Source organism: Diabrotica virgifera, chromosome 8 (assembly GCF_917563875.1).
Source record: "Diabrotica virgifera virgifera chromosome 8, PGI_DIABVI_V3a".
Classification (NCBI taxonomy): Eukaryota; Metazoa; Arthropoda; class Insecta; order Coleoptera; family Chrysomelidae; genus Diabrotica; species Diabrotica virgifera.
Window position 1 is genome coordinate 170,338,212 of NC_065450.1, and position 12,567 is coordinate 170,350,778.

Genomic DNA, 12,567 nt, shown 5'->3' on the forward strand with positions numbered 1-12,567 from the left:
CTCCCTCCAAATTTCACTATTATAGGTATAACCATTCAAAAGATACGAGGGGGGGGTACGGACTTTTGACTAGCACTGTATGTATATCATCAAAATCGGCTGCAGGAAACATATAGGTTATTAATATAGATGTCCATACTACTTAAAAAATTTGGTTTCGGCCTGGAGGGGGTTGTGTGACCAACAGGATATTTTTTTCCTTATTTCTCTGAACTAATCATTTGAGTATCTTAGTGAATAATATCACAAAAATCAAACTAATTTTATTTATTATTTCAAAGTGAAAGATACATAAATAAGAATGAAGGAAGCAGACATGAAAAAGAGAAAAATCAAAGAAGCAGCCTACTAAATGTAGAAGAATGTGTAACAAATCCATCAGCAGAATGCAGCAGGTTTTGGTTGCCAATACTTAAAGAAGAAGTGAACAAAAAGAATACACCAAAAATAGCGGAGAGGAAAATGTGAAGCACAAGTTTTAATCATACACTATATAGGGTGAGACAGATAACTGGGTAATTAGAAATATATCGAGAACTAAAGGTAACAGAATTATGAAAATTGGAGTTAAGGGGGTTTAAAGAGTGATCTATTTAATGAAAATATTTTCACCTATTTGCTGCTTCCGGTCATATTCATACTGGAAGTTGCTTATAACTTCGTTTTTTAAATAAGACACCCTGTATATTTTTACATTTTTGGATTCTCCTCGATGTCTTCTTTCTTAAAATATGAGGTATTGTAATATTATACAGGGTAGTTTAAAAGATAATTACGTTTTTTTTCTAAATTTCGTAGCAACATTCACACCCTGTAGAATTGTAGCAGTTTGACAACAAAAACTCTGTTTATGTTTAAATTGTTTTTAGTATAGTCTACTATTGTTAAGAATTGTTAGTATAGCTAATTTTTAAATTTTAGTATACAGGGTTGGTCGAAACTCGGAAAGAATATTCTCTGAGTTTTCTTAAATGGAACACCCTATATTTTAGTATTGTAATTAAATTATATTTTATGATACTTTTTTATTTTTTAAGCATTCCCTATACCTAACTTCTTTTGTTTGTGCTTAATTGTTGATTGAACCAACAATCTTAATTACGTAGTTATTTTGATAGCTCAACCATTATTGATAATTTTAACGATCAGTCTAGATTAATATGTATTCATTTCCGAAAAATTATTTTTGTGATTGGATATTATCACGGCCAACCTAATAAAATTTCACGTATTTATTACAATTAATATTTGGCTTGAATCACCCATAACTCACAATTTAAAGCAGTTAGGTATAGGGAATGCTTAATAAATAAAAAAGTACCATAAAATATCATTCCATTACAATATTAAAATACAGGATGTTCCATTTAAGAAAACTCAGAAAATACTCATTCCGAGTTTCGACGAACCCTGTAAACTAAAATTAAAGAATTAGCTATACTAACAATTAATAACAATAATACACAATATTAAAAACCATTTGAACATAAATAGAGTTTTCGATGTCAAACTAATACAATTCTACAGGGTGTGAACGTTCCTACGAAATTAAGAAAAAAAAGTAATTATCTTTTAAACTACCCTGTATAATATTACAAAACCTAATATTTTAAGAAAGAAGACATCGAGGAGAATCTAAAAATGTAAAAATATACAGGGTGTCCCATTTAAAATAACGAAGTTATAAGCAACTTCCGGTATAAACGGAAGTAGCAAATAGATGAAAATATTTTCATTAAATAGATCACTCTTCAAAACCCCTTTATTCCGATATTCATAATACTGTTGCCATGAGTTCACGAGATATTTCTAATAGGACTTTTGTCTGCCTCACCCTGTATATATGCATCACACAAGACACAAACTACAATTTACAATTTACACAAAAAAAAAAAAAAACAAAAACCGCCCCCAGTTCAAAGAATCAGAAATAGACGGAATAGAAATCTATACACAATACACATGATGAAATCAAACTAAGTCTGGCTGAGGCAAAAAGAACAATTAAATCTCTAAATGATAAAAATGAATTGATAAGAAACGGATCGGAAAAGCTATTCCGATTAATACACAAAATGTTTTAGAGGGCAGTGAATGGAGAAGACTTACCGACAGACTGGACTCAAGCATATATTATGACATCAATATAAATAAGAAAGGAAAAAAAACTGCGAAAACTATCGAGGAATCAGCATTATATCGTCTATGGTATGGTTAGATCATAAGGAAAAAATTAGAAATATAATATATACAGGATTAAATCAGAGAAGACCAGGCAGGTTTCACAGCGAAAGCATGCTTAGATCACATTTACACCGTCGAACAATTAATCGAAAAAAGAATGGCCAGTTCATCTAGCTTTTTTAGATCTTAAGAAGGCATATGCCACGATTCCTAGAACCAAGCTATGAGAGGCAATGGAAGATATCTAAGTTCCACGAATATTAATAAAAGCAATGAAAGCATTTAACAAGAATAACAAAGTAGCTATCACAACGGGCAATAGAACATGGAGTTCATTTAAAAAGACAAAGATAACTACTACAGGGCTGCTCCACATTTGCTAACCTGTTCAAAATATTCCTGGAAAAAACCCTGAAACTATGGAAAAGAAAGTGAGAAGCAGTGGTGTAGCGTGAGTGTCAGCTGCCCGGGGCGGAAGACAAATTTGGCGCCCTCTTATTTAGGTATTTTAATTTAGGTATTTTAATTTAATATATTGTACTATACATTACACACATTAATTATAGAGAACTTTTCAACTTTTATAGAGAACTAATCACGTACAAAATATTCTTTAATTTAACCAATTAGATACATTCATATAACTTAGGTACCTTTCACTTAATATTAGGTACACCCTGACGATGGACAAGATTAAATAAAATCAATTTTTAATTAGAACTAGAACGATACTATACGCTCTGAGCTTCGCTGTTGTCGCTCCTAGCGGTTACTTATTCAACTTTCACCGGTAATTTTTAAATTTATTATTTAATTGTTATCGCTTAATATTTACAACGCAAAAAATTAATCAAATTGTAATCGATTTTTTAAAGATTTTGCTAATCATTTTGACGTTCTATTGATAAAATATGAATTTCTTACTTCGGATACTTTCACAATTATCGTGTAGATGGCGCTAAGATTGATATACTTACATATTACGGAACATTAAAAAAACTTAAATTCAGTATTTAAAACGTAAGTATATTTAAGTTAAAAATATATACCACAGCTTTGACCAACTAATATTTTTTATAATTAATGTTTTTAATTTTAATTTTAAATTAATCACTTTGACACTTATGTCAAATTTCTGGTAAAGGTTTACAGACTCCTAGTGGGAGCACGCCAAATAGAATTCTATTCTAGTGACGTCATGCAAAAGATTCGTTGTGGCGACCATTTTGGAAGCACGCCAAATAGAATTCGATAATAGAAACCGTCATTCGGTAAACATCGTAAAAATACTATTCACCTTAAAAATATTGTACAAAATGTTGGTGTTCTATCCAATATTATTAAAATAAATTGACATTTTTATAAATTGACATAAAATTTTTATTTTGTAAACTGTAAAACTGTAAGATTCAAATGATTAAGCACAGACATAAGTTAAAGACATAAATTAATTTCAACTAAAGTTATTATATTATATAGGTTTTATTTTCCAGATGCTCCCATTATACCAAGTTATGTTTGCGGAAATCGAGGAGCAAAATAGACGGCATGATATTCTAGAACAGAATATAGAAAGAAGGATAATGCGTGAGGAAAGTGACCCATTTTCTTTTAGCGATAATCATTTCATATCTTTGTATCGCTTAACTAAAGATATGGCTCACTATTTAATAGATCAGCTATTGCCCCATATGAATAATTCATTACACCCCAATGCAGTTGACCCCAGAACAAGAATATTTGCCGCCTTATTTTTTTTTGCCAATGGGTCATATCAACGGGTTATTGGTCATAGTCATGCAGAACGTATGGGACAAACTACCGTAAGCAAATGTATTAAGGAAGTTTCTGACTTGATTGTACATAATCTATCAAATACCTGGATTGAATTTCCCGTCACAGCAGAAGCAAAGCTAGCAATCAAGACAGGTTTCATGGAGACAAGTCAATTTCCTGGTGTAATTGGGGCAATAGACTGCACACATGTAGCAATATTAGCTCCTCGAATAGAGGAACATAATTACATTAACCGTAAAGGATATCATTCAAAGAATATCCAGCTGGTAAGACTTTAGAATAAATTACCTAATCAAAATAAAATTTGATTTAAAATATTTTTAGATATGCGACAGTAAGTTGGTCATTTTGAATGTAAATCCAAGATATGCTGGAGCCAGTCATGATGCATATATTTGGAGGAGGTCTGCAATTCGACAAGAGCTACACGACTGTTATGAAGCTGGTGACACTAATTCCTGGTTATTGGGGGATTCTGGTTATCCCTTAGAGCCTTGGCTCATGACACCTGTCCAAAATGCTGCAGATGGAACTCCAGAAAGGAGATATAACTTTCGCCATGCATCGGCAAGGAATGTTATTGAACGATGTAATGGAGTTCTGAAAAATAGATTCCGTTGTTTATTGGGTGAACGGAGATTAAGATATGATCCAGAAAAAGTAGGAACCATTGCTGTAGCTTGTTGTGTTTTACACAATATTTGCGTCAAAGGAAGATTGGATGAAAATGATCTAAGTGAAGATTTTCTCGATAACCAGGTACCTGAAGAAATTGAAATTAGGGCAAATGAAGAAGACTCGGGCACAAGAACCAGACAACTTTTAATAGAAAGATATTTTAATTAGAACTGTTAGAAGTATCATAGTAATTAGTTAAAGTTTTGTTGTTTTTATTTTTATTATTATTGATTTTGATTGAAATGAATACTTAGGTACAAAATCAAAAGGTCAAGATCAAAATCAATACAGTTTGTTCATAAACAGATCTGCTTGAATTTTTTATATTAATCACCAAATATTATCATCATCGATGGCATTACATCTGTCCTGTGCTATTTCCCATTTTCTCCAATAATTCCTCTCTGACTGCAACTTTCCACCATTTTCTAGGCTGTCCCAATAACCTCCCATTTCGTCTTTCCCAAAACACGCTGTTTATAAGGCTATTGTTGTTGTTGCGTAACGTATTGTCCATCTTAATCTATTGGCCTTTATATTATCTCACCAAATTTTCCTTTCCGAAGAGAAAATAACTCGTTGTGTCTGTGCCTCCATTCGTTTGTCACGTTATCTCTGCAAGGACCATATTTATATTATTCGAAGGATTCTACGTTCCCATACCTGCAATTTATTTAATTATTTTTTGTCGGCGTCCATGTTTCCCTTCCATATCCAATTTCTGATCATATTATGGTTTTGCATATTTGGATTTTTGCACCTCTTGAGAGAAGTTTTGACCTCTTTTGAATTTTATATGACATAATAAAAAAATACATGTGGGTTGCTTATATTTTTTTATGAATAACTTATACTATCCATCATCTATTACAAATGAACTTTGTATTAAAGTTTGGAACATGGCAAAAAGAGATAAAAAAATTTCATATGAAAAATGTTTCTTATTTATAATTAATATACATTATATTCAATCACTTTATTTCATAATTAATAAACAAATAATCACAAAAAATAATATGTGTACATTTTAATTACAATAACAAACTACTTTTTCAACAACTTAACTAGTTGACTACCACTTGAAGCTAACCAATTTATGTTGGTGTTTATATCTATAAGCACGTCTAAAAGTTCATTGTGCATATTGCTCATTGCATTATTATTTGTTATGCTTTTTTGTTTGGTTGTGGATGTCCGTGAAGTAGATAGTTCAACTCCATGATTTTCTTTTGGCAGTTTAGCTTTAGGAGTATAACTGGAACTGGTTTCTGATTTCTGATCGTGAGAAACATTCATTGGTAGGCTAGCTTCAACTTGCTGGGTTTTTAATTTAGATTGAAGAAAGGCATCTGGTGTAGAGTTAGCCGTTACTAAACTAGGAAGTTTAGTAACTGAAAAATTAATGTTTTTCAGTATTTGATTACCCAAGGAAGGACGGCTCACACTGGCTATTGAATGTAAATCCTTGGGTGATTGGGGTACATTATCAGAAGATTCAGATTCGGGATTAATAGGGTGAACAATGGTAGCAGGGAGATGAGTTGAATGGTGAACAATGTTAGCAGGAAGATGAGTTGAAGGGTGAACAATGGTAGCAGGGAGACGAGTTGAAGGGTGAACAATGGTAGCAGGGAGATGAGTTGAAGGGTGAACAATGGTAGCAGGGAGATGAGTCGAAGGAATATATGGCTTGGTTTTATTAGGGTCAAGAAGGATCAACTTAGGTTTATCGGGTGTATTGTGTCCAAGGCGTATATCGTCCTAAAACAAAATATGTACACTTATTAGGTACAGAAATAAACTATTTTTAACATTTCTACTTACATGTAATTTTCTTTTTTTCAAACCCACTTCCACATTTTTTGGATTCCCCTCATATGAAGAATTTCCCATGATACTTAGCAATCTAAGTTCATATGACGACAACTGTTGACTACACGACGGTCCACCTCCAGTCTTGCTTTCATACGTTTTAATACCAGCAGCTTTTCCCTTTACTTTGGACTTCCAATCAGTTAGCGTCTGAAATAAAATATAATTTTAATGTTTTGTTTTCTTCAAAAGCAATTATTACCTTTTTCCATTCAGCTGTAGTTTTTTCACCATATCCAAGTGCATTTAATTTATTTGAAAGTTGCTTCCACAGCTCTGTCAACTTTTCTTTGCCGTTACATCCTGGAAATCTATTTGTAATAATTGAAGGATTTTTTTCAGCAAAATCCAATATAATGGCCCAATGGTCTGCATTTACCCTCATGCTTTTTGAAAATAAATATTTTGGCAGCACAAAACCATGCACAAAATACTACTAAATATCTAATAAAACTATATACCCTAACCTTAAACTATTGGTATTGACATAAAGAAACGAAACGATTTTGTTAGGTTGTTACGGGGAGCGGTAAAGGTAATTTCGATAAGGCATGCTACCAAATTATCGTTTCAAAACGAGGCGTACTGATTGCTAGGCAACATGACGTCACTAAAATAGAATTCTATATGGCGTGCTCCCACTGCTGCTATGGGAGCACGCCAAATAGAATTCTATTTTAGTGACGTCACGTTGCCTAGCAACCGTCGAATCTCCCATTATGAAATTCTATTTTGTGACGTCAGCAAAATGGAATTCTATTTGGCGTGCTCTGGGCCCAGGCGTTCGCGAATAGGGCTTTTCATCGATTGTCATTTGTTTCGAGCTTCTGTCATGTGTCACATAATATTAATATATCTACGTCATACGTCTTTGGTTTGTCATTGTATATACCAATAACGTATGACGTAGATATATTAATATTATGTGACACATGACAGAAGCTCGAAACAAATGACTGTGAATGAAAAGCCCTATTTGTAAATATCCCCTCTACGTACGAGCTCACAGCGTATAGGTTTGTTCCAACATGACGAAGAACCGTCATGTAACTATCACGTTACTATAAAATAATACGTTCCATGCCTCCTGTGTCGGTATATCGTGCGTTCCATGGTATTGCGCAGGACGATGGTCGTTACATGGACGATTTCTCGTTGCGTTGGAACAAACCTTATGTTGTATTTTTATATTTATTGTAAAGTAATATGAGATTTGTTAGAATTAAAAACAAAACTTCCGTCTTCAATTAAAAATTTATACGTCTACTTTTTTTGAGAGAAGTCTTTTATTGTACCGTCAATGTCTATCGCATCACAAACCTCTTACTCAATAGACAAAATAGCCAAATTAGTTAGTCTTAGGGCCGGTACTTTATGTCTCCGTTAACAGCCGGTTAGTTAACCGGGGTTTAATCGGGACAGAAATATATGCATAACATAGACATAAACGCAATTATACTTATTATTATATTCATAAATAATTATAATAATAATTATAATTGCTTTTATTACAACGCAAGAGGCTCTATGAGGTACTTTTCTGTCCCGATTAAACCCCGGTTAGCTAACCGAGGTTTAACCGGGACATAAAGTACCGGCCCTTAGAGTACTCATTGTCGATCTTAAATATTTTTTATCATTTTCAATTTTGAAAAACTGCTCTCGCAGCTGGCATTGCTTGTAGCAACTGTGAACAATATTCGAAACGTTATTAAAATATTGGGCAGATTATCTTCCAGCTTGGATTTAACAATAAATTTAAACAATTCAATTGGGCCTGCATTAATCAATTTATTTTCGTTGCCTGTAGCAGCAACGAAAGTCCGCAGTCGAAGTCTTTCCAACTTGAAATCTTGCTGTCAATTTTGTCAAATGCGTAGTCTAGATTACATTCAGTATTGTCTGGATCTAATAATCTAGCCGGCGTTAGATAAGCAAACTTATCTGTTAAATTCTGTAGCTGTTAAAAACGCTCACGAATTTCTACAATAACTCTATCTAACGAAGAAAACAGCTTTCGTCTCAACTCATTTTTACAAGACAAGTTAACATTTCCAGTTCCGTCATCAAAAATATACTTTTTTGATATGCGCCTCCGAGGTTTTATGGAAATTCTTCACACATCAGTTGCTTATATCAGTTGCTTATATCTAGGCCATCAGCTTGAATCTTTTCCAAAATCATCTTTGAAATTCCTTCAGCAATTTTGTCAACTTTTATTGTTAAATTTTGCCGCCCCCTAAAAGTGCTACCCGGGGCGGGCCGCCCCCACTACGCTACGCCACTGGTGCAAAGGAATGGGTATACCAGTAAGGAACAAATATCTATATACCCTAAGTTTTGCTGATGATCAAGTTAGTGATCGCACAAGACGAAGATGACCTCAGTTTTATGTTGAGAAAATAGCATAATAAAATAATAAAAGTCAAAATGTAAATTCGCACAGATTAAAACAAATTTTATATCAAAGTTTAGGTGGGTACAAAAGATATTTTCAAGAAAGTAACCAAATCATACAAGGGGATCATTGTTTAAATAATTAAAAAGGGTCATTTTTGCAAAAAAAATACTTTTTTAACTGCTGAGGTAATCCACTTATCGATGAAGGTCTATGAGATTTTCTTCTGCAAAGTTGAAGAGAAAATCTTTCTCATAAGATATACTAAATTAAATTTGACCCCCTATTTATTTAAATAATTGTATATAAAGCTTTAAAAAAAATTGCAAAAAAATATTTTTAGCGTTTTAAATAAGCAATATAAAATATCTATCTTTACAGAGTAAGTTGCGCTATGTTACTGATATTAAGCAAAAAAAAATTGGTCAAAAAATATTTAATATTTTTTGAGATATTGAATTAGTTTATTAAATGTTACTATATTTTCAATTGCAAAAATGCGGTTGTTGCCAAAGAAACATTCACCTGATTAAGATCTCATTAGTTTTGTTTTTATGTATATTTTCGATAAATGTATTGATAAATTCAAATTTCAATTAAACTCCCCCCTACAATGGCATTTGAAAATTATTCAAATTTGTTTATAAATTGTTTTTTAAATAACGTCGCGGGGATTAAGTATTTTGAAATGCCGTTTCGATAATTGGGTTCCTGGGAATTTTCTACTAATTAACAAAATTTTTTTGTCGTTTTTTCTTCTTCTTTTTTTTTTTGGAGTTATATTACTACGGGCCCTTTCAGGGTTAAATTTTATTAAGAATGTCGAATCTCTGAGTTGTAGATTCTAGACCTAAAAATATTAAGATTTAACTAAAATCTCTTAAATAAAATGGGGCTACTTACTGAGTTACATGGTGTTTTAATTAAAAATTTAAAAATTATTTTTACCAAGTTCTTTAAAACTATATGACGTATCCTTATGATACTTGGCAGAAAGTGTAGCTATTATACACCCTACTAAATTGTGATTAATAAACGTTTCTAGCTAGTGCCAGAGGCGTACTATAGGGGATAGAGAAGGATTGACTCTTCCCAAAGGCTACGCCACTGAGTGAATTACCATTTTAGCGAAATTTTTCGATTCTCCTATACTTTGTATGTAAATAACTTTATTGGTATCGATAAAGTCATCAGTTTGAGAGATATTGGAAGTTCAAAATGAATAAATGAATCAAAATACCTATGCCGTTTCATTTTTAACGTCCAATATCTCGAAAACTAATGACTTAATCGTTACCAGTAAAGAGTATATTATTTACATAGAAAGTATTAGAGAATCGAAAAATTTCGCTAAAATAGTAATTCCCTCAGTGGCGTAGAATTTGGAAAGGGTCAGCCACTAACTATCCCCTGTCGTACGCCTCTGGTAGTAGATAGAAACTTTTGTTTATCACAATTTAGTAGACTGTATAGTACCCACCCTTTCTGCAAAGTATGATAAGAATACGTCAAATAGTTTGAAAGTACTTGGTAAAAATAATTTTTAAATTTTTAAATGAAACACCCTGTAACTCAGTAAGTAGCCATATTTTATTTAAGTGATTTTAGACCAATCTTAATATTTTTAGGTCTAGAATCTACAACTTAGAGATTAGACATTCTTAATGAAACTTAACCCTAAAAGGGCCCGTAGTAATATAACTCCAAAAAAAAAGAAGAGGAAAAAAAGACAGAAAAAATTTTTTAATTAGTGAAAAATTCCCAGGAATCCAATTATCGAAACGGTATTTCAAAACGTTTAATCCCCGCGACGTTATTAAAAAAACAAATTATAAAAAAATTTGAATAATTTTCGAATGCCATTTTAGGGGGAAGTTTAATTGAAATTTGAATTTATCAATAAATTTATCGAAAACATACAAAAAAATAAAAATAATAAGATTTAATACAGTTGAATACTTTTTTGGAAACAACCGCGTTTTTGCAATTGACAATAGAGTAACATTTAATAATCAAATTCAATACCTCAAAAAATATTAAATATTTTTGGACTAATTTTTTTTTTTGTTAATACTGATAACATAGCGCAACTTCTCCTGTAAAATAAGATATTTTATAGTGCTTATTTAAAACGCTAAAAATAATTTCTTGCAAATTTGTTTTTAAAGTTTTATGTATAATTATTTAAGTAAATAGGGGGTCAAATTTAATTTTGTAAGTCTTATGTTAAAAATTTACCCTGTAACTTTGCCGAAAACAATCCTATACACCTTCATTAGTAATTGAATGACCTCAGCAGTTAAAAAAGTAATTTTTTTGCAAAAAGACCCCTTTTTAATTATTTAAACAATGATCCCCTTGTATGATTTGGATACTTTCTTGAAAATATCTTTTGTACCCACCTAAACTTTGATATAAAATTTGTTTCAACCTGTACGAATTTACATTTTGATTTACATATACTGTAATTTTATTTTACTAGACTAAAAGTGGGACATGAATATATAAAGAATGGGATGGAAATAAACTCTAAAAAACCTGAATATCTAACAACGGAGAATACAGAAATAAAACAGCTGGAAATAGACGAAGGTAAACAAATCGGAGAAACAGACAAAGTACAAGTATTTAGGTTTCATAATATCAAACAAAGGGAAGACGGAAGGATATATAAAAAAATAGACTAGGAGACACAAGAGACTGCATACGAAAATTGAACCCGGTATTGTGGGATAAGAACATCAACATAAAAACAAAAAGAAAAATATATAATACCATGACCAGAAGTATCCTCACTTGTGGGTGTGAAAATTGGACAATAAATAAGAAAACCAAAAACAAAATAACAGCAACATAGATGGAATTCCTAAGGATAAGCTGTAGAGTAACAAGAAGATAGAGAATAAATAATATAGAGATTTAGAGAAGAATGGGAGTGTACTCCATCGGAGTGTATAACTCCGATATAATAGACTACATCGAACAGAAGAACAGAAGAGATTAACCTGGTACGGACATGTCAGAAGAGCAGACCAAAATCGTTGTATAAATAGAATCGCAGAGTGAAGCCCGATAGGAAAAAGAAAGAAAGGCAGACCCCCTAAAATTCTTCAGATATGAAGTGGACCAAGCAATTGAGAGAAGATATCTACAGGAAAGGAAATGGCAAGACAGAAAGAGCTGGAGAGAACGGTTGAGTGAAGGAATACAATGAAAACGGTGAAAATACTCAGTGTATATACAGGGTGAGGCAGATAATCGGCCTATTAGAAATATCTCGAGAACTAAAGGCAACAGAACCACGAAAATTTAAATGAAGGGGTTTTGAAGAGTGATCTATTTAATGAAAATATTTTCATCTATTTGCTACTTCTGGTTATACCGGAAGTTGCTTATAACTTCGTTTTTTTTAAATGGGACACTCTGTATATTTTTACATCTTTGGATTCTCCTCGATGTCTTCTTTGTTAAAATATGAGATTTTGTAATGTTATACAGGGTATTTTAAATGATAATTACGTTTTTTTAAATTTCCTGGCAATATTCACAGCCTGTAGAATTGTAGTAGTTTGACATCAAAAATTCTACTTACATTCAAATGATTTTTAATATAGTGTACCATTGTTAAAAATTATTAA

General features: G+C 32.0%; 1 protein-coding gene across 1 annotated transcript; it reads left to right on the forward strand.

The window, feature by feature from the left end:
* Positions 1 to 3,610: 3,610 nt before the first annotated feature.
* Positions 3,611 to 5,583, forward strand: LOC126890085 (putative nuclease HARBI1). The gene is made up of 2 exons (XM_050658925.1): positions 3,611 to 4,247; positions 4,306 to 5,583. The coding sequence occupies exons 1-2, from the start codon at positions 3,678 to 3,680 to the stop codon at positions 4,825 to 4,827; spliced, it is 1,092 nt and encodes a 363-aa protein (XP_050514882.1). The 5' UTR covers positions 3,611 to 3,677; the 3' UTR covers positions 4,828 to 5,583.
* Positions 5,584 to 12,567: the final 6,984 nt, after the last annotated feature.